Source organism: Ranitomeya imitator, chromosome 1 (genome assembly GCF_032444005.1).
Source record: "Ranitomeya imitator isolate aRanImi1 chromosome 1, aRanImi1.pri, whole genome shotgun sequence".
Taxonomy (NCBI): Eukaryota; Metazoa; Chordata; class Amphibia; order Anura; family Dendrobatidae; genus Ranitomeya; species Ranitomeya imitator.
In genome coordinates this window covers 1,177,017,793-1,177,035,688 of record NC_091282.1, presented here as the reverse complement: position 1 = coordinate 1,177,035,688, position 17,896 = coordinate 1,177,017,793, and the positions used below count along the sequence as shown (strand labels likewise).

Sequence of the window (17,896 nt, the reverse complement as noted above, 5' to 3'; positions counted from 1 at the left end):
GTATCGACGTACTCGGGAGAAATTGCCCAACAAATTTTATGATCCATTTTACCCTGCTGCCCATGTGAAAATGAAAAAATTGAGGCGAAAAGAATTTTTTTGTGAAAAAAAAGTACTTTTTCATTTTTACAGATCAATTTGTGAAGCACCTGAGGGTTTAAAGTGCTCACTAGGCATCTAAATAAGTTCCTTGGGGGGTCTAGTTTCCAAAATGGGGTCACTTGTGGGGGAGCGCCAATGTTTAGGCACACAGGAGCTCTCCAAACGCGACATGGTGTCCGCTAACGATGGAAATAATTTTTCATTCAAAAAGTCAAATGGCGCTCCTTCCCTTCCGAGCCTTACCATGTGCCCAAACAGTGGTTTACCCCCACATGTGAGGTATTGGTGTACTCAGGAGAAATTGCCCAACACATTTTAGGATCCATTTTATCCTGTTGCCCATGTGAAAATGAAAAAATTGAGGCTAAAAGAATTTTTTTGTGAAAAAAAAGTACTTTTTCATTTTTACGGATTAATTTGTGAAGCACCTGGGGGTTCAAAGTGCTCACTATGCATCTAGATAAGTTCCTTGGGGCGTCTAGTTTCCAAAATGGGGTCACTTGTGGGGGAGCTCCAATTTTTAGGCACACGGGGGCTCTCCAAACGTGACATGGTGTCCGCTAAAGAGTGGAGCCAATTTTTGATTCAAAAAGTCAAATGGCGCTCCTTCCCTTCCAAGCCCTGCCGTGCGCCCAAACAGTGGTTTACCCCCACATATGAGGTATCAGCGTACTCAGGACAAATTGGACAACAACTTTCGTGGTTCAGTTTCTCCTTTTACCATTGGGAAAATAAAAAAATTGTTGCTAAAAGATAATTTTTGTGACTAAAAAGTTAAATGTTCATTTTTTCCTTCCATGTTGCTTCTGCTGCTGTGAAGCACCTGAAGGGTTAATAAACTTCTTGAATGTGGTTTTGAGTACCTTGAGGGGTGCAGTTTTTAGAATGGTGTCACTTTTGGGTATTTTCAGCCATATAGACCCCTCAAACTGACTTCAAATGTGAGGTGGTCCCTAAAAAAAATGGTTTTGTAAATTTCGTTGTAAAAATGACAAATCGCTGGTCAAATTTTAACCCTTATAACTTCCTAACAAAAAAAAATTTTGTTTCCAAAATTGTGCTGATGTAAAGTAAACATGTGGGAAATGTTATTTATTAACTATTTTGTGTCACATATCTCTCTGGTTTAACAGAATAAAAATTCAAAATGTGAAAATTGCGAAATTTTCAAAATTTTCGCCAAATTTCCGTTTTTATCACAAATAAACACAGAATTTATTGACCTAAATTTACCACTAACATGAAGCCCAATATGTCACGAAAAAACAATCTCAGAACCGCTAGGATCCGTTGAAGCGTTCCTGAGTTATTACCTCATAAAGGGACACTGGTCAGAATTGCAAAAAACGGCAAGGTCTTTAAGGTCAAAATAGGCTGGGTCATGAAGGGGTTAAAGAATTAAAAGCTATATATTATTCCATACTCCACTTCCTTCCTCAGCTGCGAGGGTCTCACACAAGGGTCCTTTCCGACAACACCACTGCAGTAGCCTACCTAAACCATCAAGGAGGTACACGGTCGGATAGTCTCATGGATGTTACATCAGACATCATGAATTTAGTTGAAAATCATCTGTTGTCCCTGTCAGCGGTACACATCAGGGGCATAGACAATTTTTGTGCCGATTTCCTCAGCCGCCACACCCTTCATCAGGAAGAATGGATGCTCAACAGGAAGATTTTCAGACTGATAACAGCTCGATGGGGGGTGCCTCAAATAGACTTATTTTCAACAAGATCCAACCGTCAGGTCAGAGCATTCGCCTCGCTATGCAGACAGGACAATCCGGACATATTCGATGCCCTTCAGGTTCCATGGACATTGTCTGGCTTATGCTTTTCCCCATGGAATCTCCTGCCCATAGTTATAAGAAAAATAAGGGAAGAAGGGGCAAGAGTGTTATTGATAGCCCCATTGTGGCCCAAGAGGCCATGGTTTTCATGGCTCAGGGCAATGTCGATTACAGACCCTTGGATTCTTCCTCAGACCAAGGACCTGCTCTCTCAAGGACCATTCTTCTGCCCTCAGGAAAAGGGCATGAACTTGACTCTCTGGAATTTGAGAGGCAGTTATTAAATCTTAGAGGATTCTCTAAAGGTTTAGTAGATACCCTCATGAAAAGTAGAAAACCTTCTACTACCAAAATTTGTCAGAGTCTGAAGAAAATTTCACACAGCACAATTTTCTTCTGAGGTACCTATATTTTCAGTATTAGAGTTTCTGCAGAAGGGTCTTGAGTTAGGTCTCTCTGTAGGCACTCTAAAGGTTCAGATTTCAGCTCTAGGAGCTCTCTTCAATTATGATGTTGCAGGCGATAGGTGGATATTCCGTTTTATGTCGGCATGTGAGCGATCAAAACCAATCCATATACCACAGGTCGCTCAATGGGATCTAACTTTGGTCCTAGACGCATTAACACAGAGCCCTTTCAAGCCTCTTCATACAGCCTCACTGAAAAATATTTCATTAAAGACGGTGTTGTTGGTAGCATTGGTATCCGCTAAGAGAGTGGGTGATCTCCATGCCTTATCAATAGATCCTCCTTTTTTATCTGTAACATCCGACAGAATAATCTTAAAAACGGATCCGTCCTATCTTCCTAAAGTAGCCACTAGGTTTCATAGATCCCAGGAGATCTTCCTGCCTACTTTTTATAAATGCCACTCAACTCCAGAGGAGGTGAGGCTTCATACGCTAGACGTTAAAAGGACTGTTCTGGCCTATTTAGAGAGGACTAGGGACTGGAGGAAGAGTAGGGCTCTCTTTGTATCTTTCCAGGGTAAAAACAAGGGGTCCAGAGTCACAAAGAATACGTTGTCACGATGGATCAGAGATGCCATAATCTTGGCGTATAAAGCTAAAGGAAGAAATCCACCACTACATGTGGGAGCACACTCTACAAGAGCCTTGTCGACTTCCTGGGCAGAGAAGGCGAACGTGCCAATAGACCTTATATGTCAGACCGCAACCTAGTCTTCACCTAGTACTTTCTATAAGCACTATAGATTAGACCTATCTTCCGCCTCTGATCTAACCTTTGGGGTATCGGTCCTTGACTCGGTAAACCCACCCAATCTATAGTCTCTGTAAATCTCTCTAGTGGGTACTGTCGTGGCGAATAGAAAATACCGGATTACTTACTGGTAATGCTCTTTTATAGAGCCCACGACAGCACCCATTCACATCCCTCCCTTTTTTATAGTAGCACGTGGTGCCTTTGTGGTGAGGTGTAAATAATAGAACAATATAGTATAAGGTTGTAAATATGTACATATTTCTAAGCCTATTAACTAAAACCTGGCGGCGGTTCCTCCTATTCTCTGTAATACAACTGAGGAGTGAGGGGGGCCGCCCCTTTTATCTCTCTGTAGGTTTCCTGTACCTAGGGGGCGGATCCCCTCTCTCTCTCTAGTGGGTGCTGTCGTGGGCTCTATAAAAGAGCATTACCGGTAAGTAATCCGGTATTTTTTTGCGATGGGCGGGTCCATTTTCATTTTATAGCTTTCCCTTCGTGCTCTCAACCACTGCCAGAGTCTCGCAGAGTCTGTGGCAGCATTTTTGCACATTCTGTGGATCACAGGTTGAGTGCTCACCTTGCCGAGGTTCTCCATGGCTCCCGTCCATCATTCTTGACCCAATTCCTTTCGTCCGGCTCAGACTCATCTTTCGTAGCGCTTTCATCAGGCTATCTGGCCAGGGCAACGTTCGTCTATCCAGCTAAGGCCGCCCCTCCCCCTTTACAGTATACGGGCTCGGCGTAGAGAGGCCCTCTGGCCTCCAAGTCAACGAATGCTTGCTAAATCCGGTCAGCAATTTTTAGGTTTACCAGGTCAGAGCAGAGCTCCTTCTTCCGGGTTTAAGGCGCACTCTATCCGGGCAGTGGCCGCCTCCTGGCATTACACATAGGACCTCCATCCTGCACTTATACAGAGCGATGATCGGTCCTCCCCTTGTTCGCCAAAAGAAAAAAAAATGTCAGAGTCCATGTCTGGCTTTGGCGTATGCCGGCTTAGGTAGAAAGACCTTGCAGGCGACGGTGGTGATTTTCTCCGATCTGATTGGAGTTGACTGCTGCTCCCGCCCCAGGGACTGCTTTGGGACGTCCCATGGTTCCTGTGTCCCCCAATGAAGCGATCGAGAAAACAGGATTTTTGGTTGCTTACCGTAAAATCTGTTTCTCGGAGCCTCCATTGGGGGACACAGCACCCTCCCAAGTTGAACAGCTCTGTTTTGTTGTGTTTTATTGTTAGTTTGAGTTTTCTATCCTTACATGTTGCTTCTCCTACTGCTTTCTCACTAACTGAATATCCTACTTCCTGTCGGTGGGGTGTACACTGCAGAGGAGGAGCTAACTTTTTATTTGCATAGTGTCAGTCTCCTAGTAGCAGCAGCATACACCCATGGCTCCTGTGTCCCCCAATGAAGGCTCCGAGAAACAGATTTTACGGTAAGCAACCAAAAAACCTGTTTTTCTTTCATTGTACTACAACAACAATAACATAACTGTGCATAAAGCAATGTGGGAGTGATATCCGATGCCATTAGTAGGTATGAGCCATACTGGTGTCTTCTGCACACAGGCCTCAGTTATAAAGCTGTCTTTGTTGCCCATAGCTACCAATCAAAGCTCAGCTTTCATCTCTTTAACTTACTGTGGTAATATGAAAGCTGCGCTGTGATTGGTTACAAAGGGCAATATGGACAGTTTTCATGCCTCTCACCCTTTTGTGTATCCCTGTAGCTTTCTCTATGGTAACAACATATCCTAGCCACTGTGAATATACAACAGATGTGCCAAGGACAATGCGGCTTTATTAAATTTCAATGTGTGTCTATATCCACATAATCGGATTTTAGCGCTGACATAAAAACACGTTTCTTTTTATTTCTTCCCAATATTAAAGAGGAGGAGGCACATCGCCACATATGAGTGTGATGGAAGTTGTTCACGGCAGTAAACAATCTGAGTCTATAGACACGGCGTCCTACAAAGAAGAAACATGTGAATCTGATTTACCCAAATAATAAGATTCTGAAATCATCTTACAAATCATTATTGATCTCTCTCTCTATCTCTCTCTCTTTTGCTCTTTCTCTTTCTGGTAAAAATAGGGGGGTGGGGTAGGGAGGCATATAGAGGTCCAAGATATATCAGGCTCCTTTTAGAGGATAGGGGATGTTTCCAGGGTGGGGTATAGGAGTCCACGACATATCAGGCTCTTAGTCGGGGGATAGGGACATGTCCAGGGTGGGGTATAGGAGTCCATGACATATCAGGCTCTTTAGTCGGGGGATAGGGACATGTCCAGGGTGGGGTATAGGAGTCCATGACATATCCGGCTCTTTAGTCGGGGGATAGGGACATGTCCAGGGTGGGGTATAGGAGTCCATGACATATCAGGCTCTTTAGTCGGGGGATAGGGACATGTCTAGGGTGGGGTATAGGAGTCCATGACATATCAGGCTCTTTAGTCAGGGGATAGGGACATTTCCAGGGTAGGGTGCAGGAGTACATGACATATCAGGCTCCTCTTAGTCTGTGGCAGGCACTGACATATTTCGCCGCTATGGACGCTGCACTTTCCTCTTCCCCCAGTATTATCGGTAGTTTCTCTTCCTCCTCCATGGAGGTGAAGTCTGGGAGGAGATCAGACAGTCTCTTGAAGTGAATGTCCCTCACTGCAGAGTATTTGGGGCACCTCAGCAGGAATTGGACCTCATCCTCCACGGCCTCCTGGGGGCACTGCTGGCAGAGTCTGCTCTCTCGGGGCTTGTAGTTCTGTCGGTGCCGCCCGGATTCGATGAGTAGGCTGTGGGTGCTCAGTCTGTATTGGCTCAGGATCTGTCGCTCTTTGGGGTTAATAATAATAAATAATAATAATCTTTATTTTTATATAGCGCTAACATATTCCGCAGCGCTTTACAGTTTGCACACATTATCATCACTGTCCCCGATTGGGCTCACAATCTAGAATTCCTATCAGTATGTCTTTGGAATGTGGGAGGAAACCGGAGTGCCCGGAGGAAACCCACGCAAACACGGAGAGAACATACAAACTCTTTGCAGATGTTGTCCTGGGTGGGATTAGAACCCAGGACCCCAGCGCTGCAAGGCTGTAGTGCTAACCACTGCGCCACCGTGCTGCTTTTCTAGTTTCTCTAGATATGGGGCCAGTTTGTACTCCCTCTGTAGGTTCTGGTATATCGTCAGTTTCTTGGATTTGTTTATGTCGTTCCTCCAGATCCTCTTTGAATTTGTGTACCATCTTCTGGATTTCACCTTTTGTCAGGCCATATAGGTTGATGGCTTGGTCAGACTGGCTTTGGGTACCTTTTTGTTGGGAGGTTTCCTGGGGCTTCCTGGTGTAGTAAGGCTTTGTGATGGTAGGAGCTACTTTGTAGATGAGCCTGAATGACAGCGCCTTCTTTATTGCGATGTGTAGTGGGAATCTGCCCAGCCCTGCTCGGCAGGCACTGTTTGTTGTGCTCTGATGGACTTGGAGAAGATGCTTGCAGAACTCTAGGTGGAATATTTCAGTCGGCCCAGCGTCCCACTTTGACCAGTTTGGGTATGAGACTGGGCCCCAGACCTCACTGCCGTACAGAAGGATTGGGGCAATTGAGTCAAAGATCTTTAGCCAAACTGTTACTGGTGCCTTGAGATGGTACTGATGCCTTCTGATGGCATAGAAGGTTTTGGATGCCTTGTCTTTTAGTAACTCTATGGCTTGCTTGAAGCTCCATGACTGGCTGAGTTCTAGGCCCAGGTAGGTGTACCTGTTGGTTTCTGTAAGTGGACGGTTGTCTATCATAAAGGTAGGATGGCCAGTAGGTTTCTGCTTTCTTTTCTGGAACACCATGATATTAGTTTTCCTCTAGTTGATTGGCAGTGCCCATGTGCTGCTGAAGGTCTCTAGGATTTTTAGATGATCTTGGAGGCCTTTCTCAGTTGGTGATAACAGCACGAGGTCATCCGCATACAGCAGAAATTTCACTTGGGTGTCATGGAGGGTGAGTCCTGGTGCTGAGGAGGACTCTAGGGCCACTGCCAGCTCATTGATGTAGATGTTAAAGAGCGTTGGACTGAGGCTGCAGCCCTGTCTCACTCATCGGCTCTGTTGGAAATAGGCTATCCTCTTTCCGTTGACCTTCACACTGCAACTGTTCTCAGTGTAGGAGCTTCGGATGACGTCATATGTTTTGCCTCCTATTCCGCTCCCCAGCAGTTTTAGGAATAGTCCTGGGTGCAACACTGAGTCAAAGGCCTTCTTGAAGTCCACAAAACAAGCGTATATCTTCCTGTTCTTTCTATTGTGGACTTAGCTCTTGATGAGGCTGTGCAGAGTGTAGATGTGGTCAGTGGTGCGGTGGTTCGGCATGAACCCTGCTTGGCTCTTGCTGAGAACGTTGTGCTCGGTGAGGAAGGTGAGGATCTTCTTGTTCAGGATGCAGTTGAAGAGTTTACCCAGGTTGCTGCTGACACATATTTCCCGGTAGTTTGCTGGGTCGTACTTGTCACCGTTTTTGTGTATAGGGGTTATGAGGCCTTGGTTCCAGTTTTTAGGGAAGCAGCCGACCTGCAGTACAATATTAAATAGTTTTGTTATCAAACCCTGGTGGTCCCTGGCTGGTGGCTTTCATTAGGTAAATATGCTCCTTTCGTCACACATTGTGGTTGTATGATTACGTTCTCCGGCACCGCGGCTGGCTGTAATCCTGCACCTCATTTATATGGTGCATGACTGCTGCCGGCTGCTGTGTTGGAGGAATTGTGATATATATGATTTTCCAATGTGCCTCAAATTTATTAAGTGATATACCTGTGTTGTTAGATATATACATATTTTGGAGGTAATTTTATGTCCATCTAGTCACTTTTTTCAGCCATACCTGCTGGTTGTTCCTGCACTTTAATCTCCCCCTATCTTATATTGGTCGTGGACATGTTTTTATTTTTTCTATTTATTGTTCTAAATAAAATTTATACGGTTTTAACCAGTTTTGCTTAGTGCTATCTTTGGTGATATTAGATCATCCATGTGCAGCTGGTCAGGTTAAAAACGAGGGGATTAGCGAGTAACACTATCTACCATTGCTTTAATAAGGATTCCTGCTCACATCCCTCAGACACATCTTGGCTACGTACATTGGTGGCAGAATAGACCAATTTCCTCCAGAAGTCACATAATTAGTAAAGCGAGTAATGCTGAGAATAAATTACACACAGGAGAACTACAGCTGTTCTGTGAAGGCCTCAGAGGTTTGTTTGCAAACACAATGGATCAAACAGCATCATGAAAACCCAAGGAACACACCAGACAGGTCAGATTTGAAATAATAGCTCAAGCTCTGAACATCTCATGGAGTACTGTTAAATCCATCCAAAAATGGAAGGTGTTCGGCACAACTGCAAACCTATCAAGACAAGGACATCCAGCTAATCTGACTTCCCAATCACAGAGAGCACTAATTAGAGAAGCAGCCAAGAGGCCCATGGTCACTCTGGAGGAGTTGCAGAGATACACCGCTCAGGTGGGAGAATCTGTCCACAGGGCACCTATTAGTCGTATACGACACAAATCTGGCCTTTATGGAAGAGTAGCCATTTTTGAAAACAAGCCATAAGAAGTCTCATTTGACGTTTACAAAAAGCCATTTAGGAGGACACTGCTAGCATGTGAAAAAAAAGCTACAATAGATGGTTTACATTAAAGCATATTCATGTGTGTGAATGGCACAGTCAAAGTCCAGGCCAAATCCCTTTGAGAATCTGTGGCAAGAACTAAAAATTGCTGTTCATACATGCATCCATGTAATTTCACTGAGCTAGAGCTAGTGTGCAAAGAAGAATGGGTAAAAATGGGTAAAAAATTCAGAGGTTTCTGAAAACCTACCCAGATTTGAAAGAGCTGATCAAGGTATGCCGCGTCAGCACCCATTTCCGCAAGTCAGCTACAGCCTTCAATTGTTGGGTCTCAAACCTGGACACCGGGCATGAGTTGTTCCTCTATGCTTTGGAGATGTTTTGCTGCCATGCCGATAGCATCTTGTCTGAGAAGGTTTTTGGTGCTGCCAGTGGGGTCATAACAGACAGGCGCTTTCACCCATCAACAGAAAATGCTTACAGGCTCACACTAATAAAAATGAACAAAGCCTGGATTAGCCCTGACTTTTCCATACCCCTAGATGACGGCAGCACAAGTGTTTTTATCAATATTTGAATGAGGTCCTCCAGTTGTTGCCCTCAAGTATGTTTGGATAACCCTCCTTATAATTTTTTTCTGGCTTTGCACTGTGTACAGAGCCTTTATGAGTGTAGAAGTTCCACAGTTACTCTTTCTTTATACTTGAATGAGTCACTACAGTTGGTGCCTTCATGGGTGTATGGATTGCCCCCTGCTTGTAATATTTGCCAGGTTTTGCACTGTGTGCAGAGCTTTCATGAGTGGGCGAGTACCACAACTACATTTTGTTCACAATATTTGAATGAGGCACTCCAGTTGGTGTCTTCAAGGGTGTATAGGTGACCCTGCTTGTAATGTTCAGCAGGCTTTGCACTTAGTGCATAGTCTTTATTAGTCTAGGAGTAGAACAACATGACAATTTGAACAGAACGTGTATGAGGCCCTCCTTTATGTCTAATACAAGGTGTATCTGTGTCCCACTTCCATCAAATGTTTGGCAGTTCTTGCTTCCTTCATAAATTACCCTGAAATTTCCAATTTTTTTATAAAAATTAACGTTTTGGTTTACTTAAATTAAATATTTTTTTTAAATTCTTTTTATAAGTTTGCAAGTGGCAATGTCAGGGCTCATTCACATGAGCATATAATATATATGGCTGACTGCTATCTGATGTTTTATCGGATAGCACTCGGCCCTGTGTTATACTATGGGGCAGTTCAGATCTGCTATTTTTTTTCTCATACCGATTCATCATGATAAAAAAGTCGCAGCATGGTGCGAGCGTCTCCGGAATTTGGATCATGCCTGCGAAACATCGGACTGCACTTGGATGTCATCTGAGTGCAGTCTGACATCCCTGAACTCAGACAATGAAGATGGAAAAATTAACTTCTCCACCTTCTCCACACCTTTGATACGATTCTTATTCTCAAGTTCTGATGTTCTCTATTCATGTAAATCGGCAATATTAAGATGATTTTAAGATACCAGTGTACTAATACATACGTTTTCTTCCTAGTAAACCAGCCCTGCCGTCCAAGTCAACAAGGTCATTTAATGAGATGTTTACAGCGTCCGCCTCACCCCGGGAACAGGCCCAGTCACCAGAGAGTTCAGTTAACCAGGTAAGATGGTGAATAAATTCCACAGCATCCTAAAGTTATCCCTTGCATTGGGCATATTTGTCATTGATTGATATTTTGCAAGGATCCCGTGAGCAGGAGCACAAATATGGCAGACTGTTGCAAAGTCACACACAAAAGTGGGCTGTAGCCATTGTTCCCGGGGTGCGGCATCAATGTCCTAAACTTGGATTTTTAAATGTATGTAAGCACATTGACACCATTAATGTGAGGGGTAACTTTTCATCTGTGGAGGGGCTCACTCATAATTTTGTCTTAGAACACTGCCAGGTATAAAGAATGGGATCTAAACATCCTCCAAGAGCAACTTCTCCCAATGATCTAGGAGTAATTTGGTGATGAACAATGCTTTTCCAGCATGATGGAGACCATGTGACAAGTCAAAAGTGGTATCTAAATAGCTTGGATACCGAAACACTGAAATGTTGGGCTCATGACCAGGAAACTCCCAGATCTCAATGCCATTGACAACCTGTGGCCAATCCTCAAAAAGCACAGAAATTGTGATCAACTCCAAACACTAATTAGGCAAGAATGGGTCATCATCAGTCAGGTTTTGGCTGATCTCTAGGTGCAGAATTCTTGAAAATAAGGATCAACGCGATAAATATTAAGGCTTTACATAAACATGATATATTTGTCAATAAAAGTGTAAAAACGTATGAAATGCAGATAATTGTACTTCATTAACCTACAAAACAAAGATCTAAAACCACTGGAGATGGAACTTTGAGGACCTAAACTTGAATCGGTCTTACAACTTTTGGCCACAACTGTGCTTGTATGTCACTTGTATGTCCCCATGTATATACATGACCGCCTATTACTCCACTATATTTTCTGTGATTTCAGGTATTGGTCCGACCATTTGTAGAAGTTTCATTCCAGCGCACTGTGTGCCAGACTTCAACGGCCGACGGGCCGAACCCAAACTGGAATGAGGAGCTGGAGCTTCCATTTAGGTACACAGGGTCTTATTAATACTGGAAACCATTAGGCAGCAAAACAATGGTTTAAAAAATGTCTTTAATTAAGTGTACTAATAGGAATTCAATACAGTGTACACATAATACCACCACCTAGTAATCAAGTAGTGCTATACAATGCCGAGAGCTATACACCGTGTCGGACTAGAGCACATTGGGCCTACTAGAGGAAAACATTACTGGGGCTCACCATGCAGCTAGAAATAAAACAAGACCACCATTTGTGTGGGAATACCAGCAAATATTGTACAGTGTATTATCGTTTTAACATGTGAGGTCTATCCATTTGGGATAAAGTAATGCACTATTAATAGTGCCCCACACTGCTGTAAGAAACTCGCTGTACAACTTGCATATATCCATGATCAGTTTCTGTGTTTTAAAGCCAAATATCGTAACCTAATAAAGAGGACGATGACAGAGAAAGTGAGACCGACACCACCAAATATATAGAGGCGTGTACCATATACCCAAGGACAATAGTAAGGAATAAAAAAGGAAGAAGGTATGGATTAGGCACAAATATCTCTACAATATCACCAAAAACCGAGAATAGTATAAATAGAAATGTTTCTTAATGAGCAAATAAGGATTAAAAACCTAAACCCCTGATGAAGCCACATTTGTGGCGAAACGTTCCTATTGTCCTCTTGTGGCTAGTACCAGTTGGTCAAACATCCTTTAGGATTTGGTATTTCTTTATATTTGGTTTATATTACAGCATTTACAGTACCTGTTCTTATTTGTGTACCCTCTTGGTGGTTTATAAACCATTATATGCTGTATTTGTTTTTCATTTAGCAAATAATATAATAGCAGATCCAGCTCACCGTAGATGACTCACGACCCGTCCGGTGGTACAGACCTTGGCCCTGCCGCGGCCCAAATGGGCTAATACATGGAGGAGGAATCCAGCTCAACAAGCAGGTTCTTCTTTATTTAGATGAGAACATCTGTTAAGATGATAGCGGTTAGGTTGGCGTTGGCATCAACGCGTTTCAGGTGTCAGAAAAACCCTTGAGCTGGATTCCTCCTCCGTTTATTTTCACACATTGATATTTGGCTTTCCCCATTTATCTTGATATTCCACCACTGTCTTACCTATAATTGTTTGTATGGATCAAGGTCGGTTCTCCACGTATATTTTTCTGTGTGGACTTTATTGTCTTTTATGTGATTTTTTTAATCGTTTTTTATTCATTTTGTGTCCAATAAATATTTTTCGTTTTCTATCCTCGGTTTATGGTGATACTGTAGGGACATTAGTGCCTGTTCCGTACCCTCTTCCTTTTTTGTTCCTTCCTAGATATTGGGCATTTGCCCCTTTTGTGCCCTCGCTATAACCCTGCCGCTCTCCCGGACTGATTGTACAATGTATTTTGCGTGTTGGCCTTCTTCTAGGGCTCCCAATGGTGATTACAGCACGGCCAGTTTACAGTCTGTGAAAGACGAGGTTTTCATCAATGTCTTCGATGAAGTTTGCTTCGATATTTTGGAGGTAAGGGTTAAGCAGAGTTATAAGTTTTTGCATCATCGAAATCGACAGGTTTGAAGGTTACGGTAGTGTAAAAGCAATCATTTATCACAGGATGATCGTGAGAAAGGAAGTGGCATCCATACAAGAGTGGAGCGACACTGGCTGGGATCCATCCGAATTCCATTCACTACAATCTATTTCCAGGCCAGGGTAAGTGCACTCACATCAAAAGACAAAAAACAAGATCAATGATCTCATTCTATCATATGAAGGGAGCGAATCAATAAAAGTGAGTCATTAAGGGGGATTTCGACTTTAGCAAATGATGTACGGTATTTTTAAGTATTTGCAGTCCCCCCATAGATTTTACACTTCTGGGCAGTCCACATTCTACTCTGCATAGTAAATCAGCTGCATGCGATCATGGAAGAGTGCCTACCCCTGAAGACACCAATTACGTCATGTGTTGTATTGTAGTGTAAACAATGTCCTTTGTCTTTTGTAAATACTGTGTCATGTGAATAGTGTTATAAGGTATAGTGTGACAGGTATTCGTAATCGAAGGTGTAGTATAATGTATAGGTATGTAGATAGTTGACTATAAGGTAAGATGGAGTTAATGTTTGGGATTAGCCCACAGTGGGAGAGAATAGTTTAAGGGAAAGCGACTGGTTTCCTGTTTCCTTTTTAGAGAGATGGGTTTTTTGGAGTGCGAGGTAAGCAGAGCTGCAATTACAGGGTGAACCTGAGTAAGAGGAGACCGTAAAAAAGGGATAGTGAGATCCTGAAGAGAAAGTGACAAGAGTGGCCTTCCGGAGACAGGTCCTAGGAGAGGACATCTAGGCACAACAGCTGGAGGCTGTAACACAGAAGATAACGGACTTTAGCAGGACTGAGAGACTGGGACTAATGAAGGGTCCAGAGCGGTAGATCCAGGGTGAGAGTAGTGGAAGAAATATTATGCGGAACTGCTGAGCAAGTAAAGATACCTGTAATTATTCAGAAGCCATTGCTTGCTCTGTTTAATAATAGAAATTTGAGCTTTCTACTAAAAATCGTCCTTGGGTCAATAAAGTCACACAATATTTCTAGAATTGTATCTGTTGTTTTTTTTGTTTTGTTTTTTAAATTAAAAGTTCTTGTGTTTCTGTAGATTGATGGAACATTCCGGATTGATGCCCCACCCGTTCTGCTTGGATACAGCAAACAGCGCAACCTGGGCAATGATGGGGGTTATGAGTCAGTACGAAGCCTGAGTCAGGGATCTTTTCTGACACTTTTTATCACCATTGAACCTCAGCTCGTACCTGGGGAGCCCATCAGAGAGAAGGTAAGTGTAGTGTCATCATCTACATGGTGCGCATCAATAGTAACAACTGGTATTCGTATACATAGGAGTCCAGTGGGCGGGGCTAACCTGTGTTTGACAATCTTCCCTTTATGACTTTGCATTCAGAGATAGTTGGTTGTCACTAGTGGGACTTGTATGCACACACTTCAGGAATTTCAATGAATAAATTACACGTTTTAGTGAATTTTTTTTTTAAGAAACTGCAAAAAGTAGATGACCACCGCTCCAATACTTGTAAGCCAGCGGATGGTCATTTAATAGTATGTTAGACATGCCGACTGCACTTCCCATGTACACAGAACCATTTGTTAAAGCAATTTTGTTCTCATTGTACTCAGCAGCACGTGTTGTTTACACAGGGCACTGTGCTGCCGAGACTTTTTTAAGCAAGCCTAAAAGATCATTTCACCCGACGAGTAAGTGTTTCTCTTGTTTGACAGGTGATCAACATCCTCGCTTACAAGAAAACAAGCAGTTCTAGAAATGCATATACTCGATTTATCTGTCAGGATACATGCTACGTAATAACACGCTATTTGTTGCCCAATCTGAGCTAAACGGCTCATAACTTGTAATTTCTTCCTCCAAAATAGTGGTAGAGCCCTAAAATATAGTCTGCGTAGCATAGAAGGGTAGTCTGTTGTACAGCAGATAGAACCTCATCTAACCAGATCAGGTTTCACTAAACACGCTCCAACATATTCTCACTACCAAATTCTAACAACAGGGGGAAAAATGGCGCTTTTTGACCGACATATCAATGGATTTTGAAATCAACATAATCTATTATGGTTGGGTGCCATAAAGATAAGAAGTGATTAGCAACCTAGGATTAGTTACCTATTAGAGGGGTGGAATCAGGGTCAGTGCGGTTGTACAGGGCATGGGGGTGAATGCAGCAACCTGTGCAACGTACTGACCCTGATTCCCCCCACTCTAATAGGTAACTAATCCTAATTTCTTTCCTATATACAGTTGTATTCAAAACTTTACATACCCCGGCAGAATATTTCCTTTCTTGGCCTTATTCAGAGAATATGAATGATAACGCTAAAACTTTTTCTCCACTCATAGTTACTGGTTGGGTGAAGCCATTTGTTGTCAAACTACTGTGTTTTCTCTTTTTAAATCTTAATGACAACCCAAAACATCCAAATGACCCTGATCAAAAGTTCACATACCCCGGTGATTTTGGCCTGATATCATGCACAGAAGTTGACACAAATGGGTGTGAATGGCTACTAAAGGTAACATCCTCACCTGTGACCTGTTTGCTTGTAATCGGTGCATGTGCAGAAAAGCTGAGTGAGTTTCTGGGGTCCAGACAGACTCTTGCATCTTTCATCCAGCCACTGACATTTCTTGATTGTGAGTCATGGGGAAAGCAAAAGAATTGTCAATGGATCTACGGGAAAAGGTAGTTGAACTGTATAAAACAGGAAAAGGATGGAAAAAAAGAAAGGCAGCACATCAGTTAAGGGTGAAAAAATGTGGCTATTTAGTTGCCCAAAATGGTGATGTTTCGGCTCAGGATTGTGAGCCTTATATATAGGTATATAATAAAAAAACAAAGTATATATAGATTGATAGATCTCTGCTGGAGGATACATATCCATTACATACGGTATGTTTATAATATCTGGTACATGTTTAGTTTGACAGTCGAGAAGATGAGAAGTTGCTTCAGGCTGCGGAGAAGTTCCTCAGTGAAGCCGCCTTGAAGTTCCCCAGCCGGCAGTGCCTGACCACCGTCACCGATATTAACGGGACCACCGTGTTTGTGACCCGATACATCAAGGCCTTGAAGCCTCCACAGGAACTGCTTGATGCTGATCCAAGTAATGTGCAAGCAACAAGTGTAAGTCCCCCACAACAAACCCTATATGTATACATATGGTGCCTTGAAAAAGTATTCATACCCCCTGAACTTTTTCCCATTTTTTTTTTACCTTTCCTCCACAAACTGAAATGTATTTTATCTGGATTTTATGTGGTACCAGCACTAAGTAGCCAGTATTCATGAACTCTAAAGGAAATGATACCTGGTTTTCTAATTACCGGTATCTTAAAAACATAAATCTGAATATTGTGACGTGCATTTTTGCATTCAGCCCCCCTAAACGCCTGCGCTGAAGTGAGCATACATACATGTACGGCAGATGTCACCAGTGGAAGTCTGGACCATCTACATTCCCCAACAGTTTCCTAGATTCACAGTACTGACGCTGGCTCCGATACAGCAGCAATACCAGATGCAACCTATGGAAAGACGTGGCGCTATTTCTGGAAGATATCAGCAATGTTTTTCTAGTCTTGTCCATTGTCTTTATTACCTGAGGATGCCATATAGGGTGTTTTACACTGTCCTCGTGTGTGTGTCCTAGCCCCACCATACCCTGGGATGACATCTATATTGATAAGTGACTACAGATCTTTATAAATGTGGCATGCCATGAACGCATCCTTCATCCTACGGATCCATAGTCATGTGTATATCTAACATTTCCTACACAGGAGCTGGTGGCCCGATACGTGTCATTAATTCCCTTCCTGCCGGATAATGTATCGTTTGCCGGAATCTGTAATTTATGGAGTACATCAGATGTGAGTATGAACTTAGAGACTAATGAAAAGCACTTCGCACTCCATCATGTGGCTCATAATCCATACCGGCCCATGTGCGTGCATATGTGTGCGTGCATATTCAAACTATACAGTATATGTATTGACGTAGATCTTTCAAAGACCAGTCCAGAAATACCTTTTCAATGCCAGTCTGTTCCTCCGGCACTGAGAAATCGGCGTTTTGAATCGATTTGCGAATGAGGCTGTAGAGCTATGGTAAATAAGAATCCCGTGTCACTCCAGCTCTACTCTCCACCAAGCGCCTCTATTCCTCCTGCTTGACTGAAAGCCTCTGTGCTGTATGATTTCAAGCAAAGGATAGGTAGGTTAGTCAAACAGAAGGATGCATCCCTGGGCGGAGAATAGAGCTGGAGTGACGGAGGCTTCAGATCTACCATAGCTCTTCAGCCTCATTTGCATATCAATTCAAACGCTAATTTTTCAGTAACTGAGGAACGGACTGGCTGTGTATAGGGATTGCTGGACATTTTTTTTAAATAGCTTACTTGTGCATATAAACAACAAGAGAAAAAGGATAGACTAGATGGAGTAGGCACAACCACAAATCTATAAATATCAAAAGATCCTTTATTATTACCTCACAAATTACCATAAAAACATTTAAAACACATAAGAAAAACGAAGAATCACACCCCCACTCATGGGTTAAAGTAGACCCCTGTGTCCTGAAACAATCATAACACAATGTGGATATGTGAACAAAATTGTATATGCAATTATATGCTAAACCCCTAAATGCAGCCACACATCAATCCATGTGGGGAAAGTATTCAGCCCTAACAGAGGAAATGTCCAAAGTTGTGCACAGGGGAATGATCCAACACAGGACTCCGCAGAATAAAGTTCCCAAATGGGACACAAGGGTATAATATCCCTAAAGAGAGGGGGGTGTGACAATTAGGCCCCTCGCGTATCGCTGCCGCAGCAGCTTCGTCAGGGGAAGTGGCCTGGAGGTAGATACGTCAGGATTAAATATCCCAAAAGATAAATGCAAATTACATGCCAC

General features: G+C 42.9%; 1 protein-coding gene across 1 annotated transcript in view; it reads left to right on the top strand.

The window, feature by feature from the left end:
• CC2D2A (coiled-coil and C2 domain containing 2A) overlaps nt 1–17,896 on the top strand; it is a 149,469-nt gene that overhangs the window by 109,516 nt on the left and 22,057 nt on the right. The window contains exons 24-30 of the mRNA XM_069744723.1: nt 10,307–10,412; nt 11,283–11,392; nt 12,818–12,914; nt 13,005–13,103; nt 14,047–14,223; nt 15,899–16,102; nt 16,759–16,848. Of these exons, the coding sequence (XP_069600824.1) occupies nt 10,307–10,412; nt 11,283–11,392; nt 12,818–12,914; nt 13,005–13,103; nt 14,047–14,223; nt 15,899–16,102; nt 16,759–16,848 (883 nt within the window). The remainder of the gene's footprint in view (nt 1–10,306; nt 10,413–11,282; nt 11,393–12,817; nt 12,915–13,004; nt 13,104–14,046; nt 14,224–15,898; nt 16,103–16,758; nt 16,849–17,896) is intronic.